At 38.2% G+C, this 10,687-nt stretch overlaps 1 protein-coding gene across 3 annotated transcripts in view; it reads right to left on the bottom strand.

Annotated features, from left to right (window-relative positions):
* Nucleotides 1-276: 276 nt before the first annotated feature.
* Nucleotides 277-10,687, bottom strand: part of ASAP2 (ArfGAP with SH3 domain, ankyrin repeat and PH domain 2) — an 83,410-nt gene continuing 72,999 nt past the window's right edge. For 2 of the 3 annotated variants that reach the window (XM_053939706.1, XM_053939708.1), the window contains 4 exons: nucleotides 10,291-10,358; nucleotides 8,490-8,599; nucleotides 4,566-4,688; nucleotides 277-2,910 (listed from right to left, as the gene is read on the bottom strand). In XM_053939706.1, the coding sequence (XP_053795681.1) occupies nucleotides 2,836-2,910; nucleotides 4,566-4,688; nucleotides 8,490-8,599; nucleotides 10,291-10,358 (376 nt within the window). In that variant the 3' untranslated portion in view covers nucleotides 277-2,835. The remainder of the gene's footprint in view (nucleotides 2,911-4,565; nucleotides 4,689-8,489; nucleotides 8,600-10,290; nucleotides 10,359-10,687) is intronic. The other variant, XM_053939707.1, reaches the window with a different exon arrangement.

The raw sequence follows: 10,687 nt of genomic DNA, 5'->3' as shown, positions 1-10,687 counted from the left end.
CCTCGTCTGAAAAACAATTTGTTAATACAGACTTTGATTCTGCTTAAGCCAGATATCAGAAGAAAACAAAAGCACAGTGGTAAGAGGGAGTTATTTGGTGCTTTACCCCTCTAATTTAATCTCAGGTGTGCCACCTACAGTTCTTCTGTTCAACTAAAGTTCATAAGAAATACATTTTTTCCTCAAGTGATACTTGTTTATATTTGTCATTTTTGTACATTAAAAAGAACACTATTGTGTAAGCACTACAAGGGAACAGAAGAGAAGCAGAAAAAGTGATTTTAAAAGTAGTTTTATTTTTCCAGACATTTGACTGGTTAACAAGAGTAAAATTTTTAATCATGCTCTAATTATAAATCACTGCATCCAGGACATTGAAAATAAGAGTTGATTTTAGGTTATACAATATATACAGTTGCTCTGCAACTAAACAAAATAAAAACAACTGAATTGAATATTATACATCTCATAGCATTCTAAGCTGCATTTTAAGTGTCACTTGCTCCTTTTTAAACAGTTAACACAGCAACCTAATAGTCTGTCTATTAACAGGTTTTTTGAATCAGATTTGAAAAGTTGTATGAAATATGCCAAAATTTTGGACTTAAAATTCTTAATTTTATATTATAAATAGATATCTACAGGCTCTAGAATTTCATTTTTCTCTGCCAGAGGAGAAAACTTTGTGAGAAACTCAGAAAATCAAGGGATAAATTTTGCTTAGCTGCTCTTTATTGGTCCTTGGGATTTTACCTGTCTGCACTGTTAGTGCTATTAAGTTAGTCTACAAGTTTCCTGGTTTTTAAGTGACCAGTGAACAAAGTTGTGATGTTTTACTCTATTCCTCTTCTAGCAGAACTCAAGGGAAATTTGTATCATTTTTTAATGTTACGAATTGTTACATACACTATAAGATTCTGTGTTAAAAATACTGTACATTAGGAGATCTGTGCAAAATAATATGCCCATTTACTCTCTAGACTCTATCAGGGATAGAAACATACAAAATAGTGTTGCAAACTGAACGTATCAGTAAGTGAATAAAACTGTAGTGCTAAACTATTACTCTATCATTTTACTGGGAACTTTGAAAATACAGACTAATTTGCTTCAACTTGCAATAAAAATATCTTGAAACATTCCAGTTTGTTCCCCATTTATACTGCAGCAACAGCATCTAGAAAGTGAAAGTTACACATCTACGTGGCTGTACCCACACGCCTGAGAGGCATCAACCAACGGTACCATTCAGGAAGGGTGATACAGGGTGAGATCAGGGTTGCTCTTCCAGCATTTTCGCAACGTGGTTTTTCTCCAAATGAGCACAGATGTGGTGGTGGTGGCCTGTTTTCCATTCCTTCCAATATGAAATGGCCAATTTAAGCACCATTTGCCAGAAATTCAAAGCTCTCTTGATAAATCTAGAGATACAATGTTCACATAACGTGATCAAAGCCAATGTGACCTAGACATTGATTTTCTGTATCCTATGCCTCAGTTGTTTCCTGTAGCATAAGCAAAACCTGGTACAATTTCACAATATACAAACATCAAAATGATGTCAGATCTGTATTGGTGTTTTAAATTCCATCAACCAACTGGGAACTATCCATGGCCTAGCTTTTGTTTGCGAATCAGCAAAACAAGTTTAACAACAGTGTAGCTACCATATATGTGGGTATTTATATAAATACAGAGTGAGTTGGCAAACTATCATTGTTTGCAAGGTAGTGGCACACAAATTTCATAAACCAGAACATAACGTAGTGAACTTGTGAGGTGTCAGGTATCTTATTGACCAAGGATAATTACCTACATGTTCCACCAAATATGTTCTCTCTGTGAACACATTGCTGGATGATTTAAAGAAAATTCAAGAATTTAAAAACAAAGTCTTAATGCTATATTGAGACAAGTGTAAGAAATGTTCTGCAATCCATCATCATAGTTAAGTACATTTCAGGAAGTGCAGTTTTCAAATCCTTGAGTTAATGTAGTAACTCATTAATATTGCCATAGTTTAGTTAACCAGCAGTAGTCACGTTAAATGACCAAAATGGATGTAACATACATAAAGAACATTCAAAAAACAGGTTCTACACACATGCAGCATAGAAAAACAAAACAGTCTCAAGCTCACAAAATTAGAACTAGAAAGTTCAACAACTAACACAGATTTCAGATAACTTTAAGCAAATATCTACATCCATTCTGAAAGAAAGAAGTTTCTCCTGTGGTAAACTGAAGTACTTTTTCACTTTCACCTGGCCAAAGACACATAATTAAAACAATTTCTTCTGCAACTGTTGGCATCCTTGGTGACAGCCAAGCTACTGAATGAGTCCATTTCAGGACTACACAGCAGCTTACATGTTTTGGTTCCAACACTTCAAATGGTATCAAGAACTGGATAAGTTCACTGCCCTGGTAGATGCATACACAATTTCTTCAACTGGGGAAGCAACACTGAACTGTTGTACTGTCATGTTACAAAAGGGAGAATAAAATTACAGTGAATTGATCTACAAGAACATTCATAATGTGATATTCAGACACGTGGATTTTGATTGTTAAAGCTTTCCAGTTCACCTTGAAAAATACAGGAAGAGTTGTTTGTTTTTAAAAGTGTAAACTGCTTATGAGAAGTTTTCACGTAGAAAAAAGTTTAAAAGTCCCAAAACCAGAACAATGGCAATAAAAAAGTAAGCTACAGTACCTAGGACTTGGGCAGTGCTCTGGCAAGGTGGCTGCGGAAAGGTAGGTGAAATGAAATAGAACAAAACTTATTTCTGTGACTGCTGGAAATGAGAAATGTCTCCACTTATCAGTAGGAATCTAGTCAACAATAAAGTGCACAAATGATACAGGGAAAGCTCCTTTCCGACTGGGATCTCCATCAATATGACCAATCTGAAAGAGTCCAGATATTTTTCAAGTTAAATCTCAAAATGACATTTCAGTATCACAAAAATGAATACCAGTGACCTTCCTTGCCTGTAGTACAAGCCTCCCACCAAATCTTTTCTGTGGTAATGCTACTTTTCTTCTGCCAGTAGGAAAATCCAGTCCTACAGGGTGCATGTTTACCAGCTGTAGGTTGGGTTTTTGTCAAATGCAAAACTTTTATCCAGTTCTTTGAATATACAACATCTTACTGCAGTACCACTGCTGCATAATTCCAGTGCAATCTGTAATGCCTGGCAGCCCACATTTGGCCTCTGCTGAGTTGCTTCTTTAACCACCACTGTGAGGCAAAAGGATGGATCAAGCTTCAACAGTTTCAGGTTTTACATTAACCTATTTCTGTTTATACAGCATTATTGTCAATTTAGATGCAATATGAAGCTCTGTTCTTCACTAGCTAACAGATTAAGGCAAGTGTTTTCATGCACAATGCTTTTCCAAGATTTTGCTTTAGCTAATAAGACTCTGGAATGTAAAAACTTGAGATGGTTTCCCACCTTAAACAGACTCAGTCCTAGTCATCTGAAGACTGAGGACAATACAAAGCTCTCCTCTGATGCTGTCCTTGGGGTGACTTTAGAATGCTGTATTGTATTTGTATCCCCATCCGTCTGTTTAGCCCAGAAAAAAGTGCACCTTTAAAACTAGATTAAAACTAGATAAACAGTTTTAACAGTTGCACCTTTGAAGTGCACCTTTAAAACTAGACCTGAGAGCTAAGGGAGGCAGAAGGAGAATCAGTGGAATGTCTAAGGAGCTGTATTCAAAACACAGAGATGAGAGCTTCAGCTCTCTCTCTCGGTGCTTGTTGTCTGCAGCATGACAGTGAGCGGGACAGAGCTCTCCTTTGCTTTCAGTGAGTTTTTAGCCAGCTGAGGCAGACAAGTTCCCTGGACTGTAGCTTTTCTTCTTCCTGGAATTGTTCAACCCTGCTTTGGACCAAAAACCCAGGAATACACCAGGAGCTCACACCTGTGGCCCACCAGGGCCCGGGACATGGCATTTACAACGCAGGAGGGACGGATAAGAGACTGAGTGAGCCGAGCTACACCCCACAAAAAGGACCCTCTCTTCAGAACATCGAGAGGCTCCATTGTTTAATACTATTAATTTTTTCATGTCTGTGAGTAGTTTGCTTGTTAAATAAACTGCTTTTTCCACTTTTCTTGAAGGAGATTTATCTCCCAAACAGGTGGGGGGAAGAGCCACTGAATTCTGCCCTTTAGGGAACATCCCTTTGAAAGTTCCCTTCCAAATTTGTCCCAAACCAGGACAGACACCCACTACATAGCACTTGTAATAGCAGATTCTTAAATTGCTGACACTCTGCCAAAAATTTTCTGGATCATGCAGACCATGTCCCCTGTGTATTGTGAACCTTACTAATCAGATTTTTTTTTTTTTTTTTTTCTTCCCTGAGTGGGAAAAGCTAAAAGCTCATCTGAAGTTTGACTTCTGAAATTTCATCTCTGGTTTCCATGAGATGAAACTTTTCTTGTTATTTGGACACCCAGCAGAGGATCTTCCGAAGTTGAGTGTCACCCTCTAAGATTTAGTTTCTTTCTTTCAAAGTGTGTTGACAGAAAATGCAAAATACTCACCCACCACTCCTGATCTTCTTCACCATCAACTACAATTATATCTCCCTCTGCAAAAGTCAGCTCATCTGGGTTATCTGCTACACAGTTGTATATTGCTTTTACTCTCTTGGGTTTAGTTTTTGACTGAAATGAAAAAAAAAAAAACCCTGAAGGCAAATAATACCACAAAGAAGACACAGAGTAGACTTGGAGTTTTTTAAAGAAAGTTTCAGAACTGTTTCCAACTGCTGTTTTTCATAGGTTAGAGTTCAGCTATATATTTTATGCTGGGTGCTCATGCTTCAGGCTGAATCTGGCACCACCCAAAGCTTTTTGGAACCATTGTGCCAGTAATATAGGCCACGTTTCCCTTAGAAATTCTCCATTTTGGCTCACCCAAACCTACAGAGGGCTCACCCTCCATCTTCAGAGCTCTACATCACTGCAGTGAGCATAATTTTTTCAGAAGATGGGGTGATCAAATTCTGTGCAAATGTAACAGGAGCAGCATTACCAGAGGGAGGCCTGAGGCACCTGCCAATATGCTCCTTCTTAATTTTCTAAACCCATTTCAGCAGTGTAAGAACTCACCAAAACATCCTCTGCCTCCAAGCAGAGGACTGCTCTGAGGACTGCCAGCCACAGGAGTCTTTTGGCAGCTCTTTCAAAGGTGATGTTTAGTAAGGAGTTTGCAATATTCCAGTATGGCAGTGGGACTCAGTCCTAGCTATGTTCTGTGCAAAGTGATATCAAAATTGTTTCACTCTGGTTTTCCTCATATGACACCTTTTCAAGTGCAAACCAGTCTGCTGCTGCATTTCTTTTCAGCCTCCTCATTCTCTGCTGCAGACCAAAAATAATGCTGCCTACACAGCGTTTCCATGCAAAACAACCCAACAAGTGAAGAGGCTCAAGAGCTGGAGGCAGAGTGTAAAGCTTTCCACCATGAGTCCACCCTTTTCCCAGCCATAGGGAACAAAAATCTCTCCTTTCTACCCTAAAGTGTCAGAGCAAAGCTGTAAGTGCCATTTAGGTCTAAGATGGCTGTTAATGCAGTGGCTGTTTGGGACAGAAGTTCCACATGGCATAAGATGGCTTCACCACCATACTGGAGTTCCCCATCTCTAGTTAGGTCAGCCATGGAGCAGACAGCTTGAAAAGGAACAAAAGACCCCATTTACAACTCTCATTTTCTCCATCAGCAAAATACTCTGCTGAGAACAGAACTGCCCAATAGTTTAACTGTGCCCTTTTGCTAGAGCTGAGCAAAAGAGGGAATGTGGATGGGGAAGGATGGAGGCAGCATGATTGTTATGTTCCTCTAGAAGCATTCATTTGCATTCTAGTATAAATTCTGTATAAATTCTAATATAAATAAAGCTCTGCCCTGCCCAGGGCAAGCACACCCTGAGGCTCTCTCACCCCTGTGAGCTGCCAACCCAGCACGGCAGCACAGCAATTTTTCCAGACGCTCCCTCTCAGACAAATGACAGTCTGAACCACAACCACCTTTTAGGTCAAAAGGGAAAAGCTTCACATCAGTACAGCAGTGACATAATTACTAACTATAAAGTGCAGTAATTACAGGTATTTCTTGTTCTTTAGAAGGCAAGGAAATTAAAATAGATCTCATTCCCAGAGGAATAAAATATTCTAGGGAAATTTCCCATGTATCTACAAAATGGCTTCAAAAATCTAAATATCACATTGAGGGAAAAAAAGAAATCAAAAGGTGAATCAGGAATTTCCCCCTGATAAACAGGCTATTGGGTAAATGCACTGTGTAGGAGAGAAGCCACTGGCTAAATGTGCATGTACAACTAGACCTGTATTTTCTTTACTCAAGGAGCATTTCTGCATTCATTTTCCAAACTTGGGCTGGCCTATGGATTCCCTGGCAGGGTAAAGACATAGCAAAAAAGCCAGGAGTACAAGGCTAAATGGAGCAATTTAGCCAAAGAACTTTAGCTAGACTGATCTAGCTAAAGCTCTTTAGCTGAGAGGCCCTTGACTAAATCTCAGCTAAGATGCTTTAGCCAGATTGATTTAGCTAAAGCATCTTAACTAGCACACACTCTTGAGCCAGGTTTTCCCTTACTCCTCTGTCCTATTACAGAAGAAAATCACCCAGCTGATTTGCTCAGTCACAGAATTCACCTTAATGAAGACCTAGAGACAGCCAGAGAGTAAGATATGTACTTCAAATAATGTGCAATTAATATTAAACATTGAAGACACTGACCCTAAAACTAGCCAGCACAGCCCATTCCTTCATAGCTAAATCAATTTGTCCTATTAAAAAAAAAAAAAAAAAAAAGAGAGAGAGAGAGAACAACATAGGGTAACTACAACTTCAATTTATACAGAAAGTCAGGTTAGGAGCCATTTCAGATGTGTTGGAAGGATGTAACCAGTGCTTACACTTGAATTCCAGCACACGCAATGGAAATTAAGATCAGAGTCCAGTAGCTTCACAAAGTTAATATGACAACATAAGCAATTGACACTACTTAGACCATTTAATTTTTTGAGGCCTAAAAAATGAAGGTTATTTTAATGCAAGACGGACAGTAACTTGGTTGAACAAGAGTGGGGGAGGCAAGAAACCAGAAAATTTTATACTCTCAACTAATGTAAGATAATGTCTCTGAGGTTTCTCATCATTATCAAAAGAGAAACAGGTAACAGGGGCTCTGCATACTCAAGACCAATGGCAAGGCTATGCACACAAACACATCAAACTCTGTCCTGGAGAGCTGCTATTTCAGTGGACATGGTTAAGGAAAAATGCTTGAAGGGAGAGACACAGGGGACTGAAGGAAGCAGATCTTTTCATTACAAGCCATTAACAAGACCATTGCAGAGCCTGGCACAGCACGTCTCCTACCTCTCTGTTTATTATTTACTACTGAACCACACTCCTACACAGAGTGTGTGAAACAGCCCAGACCTAGTGACACACAGCACCTTGGAAATGAACAGGCTCTACACATTGTGATTTGCTTCCTGCAGAGATATACTGTCATATGGATCTTTTACATCTATCACACAAGAAAGCAACAGAAAATTGAAGCAAAGACCAAAGACCAAGTTAACAACACACAATGTACAGCTCCTCTGACATCTGGAAATACATCCCTTTACCTACACCAGTATAAGATTACAGGTATTGACACTAATATGTGTTACCATTCACGGTCCTAGATTAAAAATATAAGTAAAGAGTATAAAAAGGCCACACAATTGGATCAAGAGTCCATCTAAATCCAGTATCTCTTATCTAATAGTCACTGTAAGGCTGGGGGAGGGTGAAGAAGAAAAATATAGAATTAACCACTTTCTGCTGAGGATATGCTTACCAAGAGATTTCTCTCCTGTCACCAGGTGAATGCTGAGAACTGACAGCAAAAAGAAGGAGTTTCTTTTGTTTTGAGCTTGACTCCTGCTAGTCTTGTTTGAAGTCATTTCACCTACCTACATGAACAACTGTCAGTATATCTGTGTCCATTATAAAAGCACAAGAGTTCCCTTATAACTTACTTCACTGAAGACTGAGAATGAAGCTACATGTTACAAGTGACTCACCAAGCTCACATACAAGTCACTAACTCATAAAGCTTATCTATCTCCAATAAGTCAAACCCTAATTTTGTGGATTGTGTTGGTCACATCTGGACATCAACAAAGAATCCAACTGGTTTGGTTTGCTTTTTTAAACTTAAAATTACATAGCATCCTATAGGAAATTCAAGGAGAAAATGTTTTCATAACTATTTAGTACAAGTCACACAGATACTTAAACACAGGATATGTGTTTATGTTTATGTGCCTTGTATGTTTCATGGCTCTCACACTTTTACCATGGTAGGACACACTATCATGTCTATACTGTGTTTCATAGAATGCAGAACATGAATAAAATCCAACACCTCATTTTGTACTTACTATTTGTGATTTTCTTGGCATTGGTGCTGGTGGCTGGATTTGTGCCAAAGTATTTGCTGTAGAACCAGTCTGTGTTCCTGGAATGTCACATACAGAAGATGACTCTCCTGCTAAGGTAAATAAACCAAGTAAATATTAGGCATGCTTTCAAAAAAAGTAAGAGTGATGGTATCAATTGAAACCAAACCAATTATTCTTAAAAGTATATAATCATTTTATATCCCATGAGTATTTAATTTTTACTGGTTCTTTCTAAATAATGGAACAGAATTCTATCCTTTTCCTTACCAAAATGGCCACTTTTCCCAAAGACAACTACCTAAGACATTAAACAATGCAGATATGCTAAGAGTGATAAAATAGATGAGGGCAGAATCAAATATCCCGTTCCCCCTTTCCTTCACTACAGACTGTATGCTAGAATGTATGTTAGAATGTATGTATGTATGTTAGGATGTATGTATATTGGAACCTTTGTTTCCTAGTAAAGACCATCATTATCAGGGTGCTGTATCCTTCATAGGTGACTCCTGCCACAGGTAGCAGATAACCATTAGCAAATTCCTCTGGGATATGTCAATAGGAATTGAAAAAGAATCACAGTAATAACAAATGAATATAAAATATACAGTAGAAGGGCAAACAATGTAGGAGAAATTCCACTACAACCACCACAGAATCTGCACAAACTTCACTGTAGAGATTTTATGGAGATTACATTATTGTCATGTCCCAAAGTAGCAGTTACTTTGAACAATAAAAACCATAATATGAATAATGAACTCTGAATAATGTACTCTGTTTATTAACATGAAAAGACCGATATCAATTTGCAATATAATTAAAAGTGACAGTATATAAGCTCTGGATTTTCAAGCCAGAAACACATTTTTCTATTCTAAATGTGTATCTGACACCTTGTTTATGACATATGCAAACAACAGTGGAAACAAAAATTTTCAAAATGCATCCTTTGTTTGAGTGGGTTTTAAGGTGAGGTTAGAAAAGCTAAAGCCTAGCTGCAATTGAATCTGGCAAGGAATGTCCAACACAACAAGAAGGGCTTCTATAAATCCATAGATAACAAAAGGAAAATTAGAGAATATGTGGACCTATTGTTGAACAAGATGAGATTCTGGTTACAAAGTACATGGAAAAGGCTGAGCTACTGAATGCCTTCTTGGCCTTAGCCTTTACTAGCAAGACAGGTCTTCAGGAAACCTGTTCCACACATCAGGGGAGAATCTGGAGCAATGAAGTGCAAAGTCCTGCACCTCGTAATGAACAGGCCATGCACCAATATATGCTGGTGGCCACTTGGCTGAAAAGCATGACCGGAGGCAGTGGACACAAACTGAAACACAGCAGCCTCTATCTGAACATCAGGAAACACTGTCACTGCGAGGGTGACACAGCACTGGCACAGGTTACCCAGAGAGATTGTGGGGTCTTCATCCTCTGAGCACAGTCCTGTGTGATTCACTCTTGCTCCTTCTTGAGGAAAGGGGTTAGATCCAATAACCTGCAGAGGTCCCTCCCAACATAAACCATTCTGTGATTATGTTTATTACATAGTCCCATTATTGACTTTATTTGGCCGATAGCTCTGTTCATGCTAGAGAACTTAAGGCATCAGGGCCTACACAATCACAAAGAGAAACAAGAATAATGTTGGTACTGATTATATTTAAATGTGTAAGGTAAATTAACAGATTAAAGAAAACCTCAACAAACCCACACTCTCCCATTGATTGTTATGACAGCTTAACTATAATAAAATAAATCTCTAAACCACAATTACCAGGCTGTTGTAGAGACCCAATTCCTCTGGTCTGCCCTTTGTTAGTTAAGCCAGATGACTTCTCAGTCCTGTGCAGAAAGTGAGAAATTGGTCCATTTCAGAAACAAACAAGATCTCAAAAAGCAACAATATAGAGTACTTTCCAAATTATAAAAGTCTTGGCATGTCTTCAGTAAAATCTGGTGACAGCTATTTTGCTTTTTAAAGTACTACTTTTCTTCTGTATTTTTGATTAAGTGAATTGAAAGTTGCACCTAATTTTAAAAAAGTAAGGCAGAAAAATAATACAGGTTTGATTATTACAATTCATGTCTTTTCCTGAGATTTGAAGTTCCTTTCATTGTTATTTTATTTTTTTCTTAAAATTTTGCATCCATTAGTCTGTACATTATAGAAA

The sequence above is a fragment of the Vidua chalybeata genome, chromosome 3 (assembly GCF_026979565.1).
Source record: "Vidua chalybeata isolate OUT-0048 chromosome 3, bVidCha1 merged haplotype, whole genome shotgun sequence".
Lineage (NCBI taxonomy): Eukaryota > Metazoa > Chordata > Aves > Passeriformes > Viduidae > Vidua > Vidua chalybeata.
The sequence above is the reverse complement of the archived record's forward strand: the minus strand, read 5'-3'. Positions and strand labels throughout refer to the sequence as shown.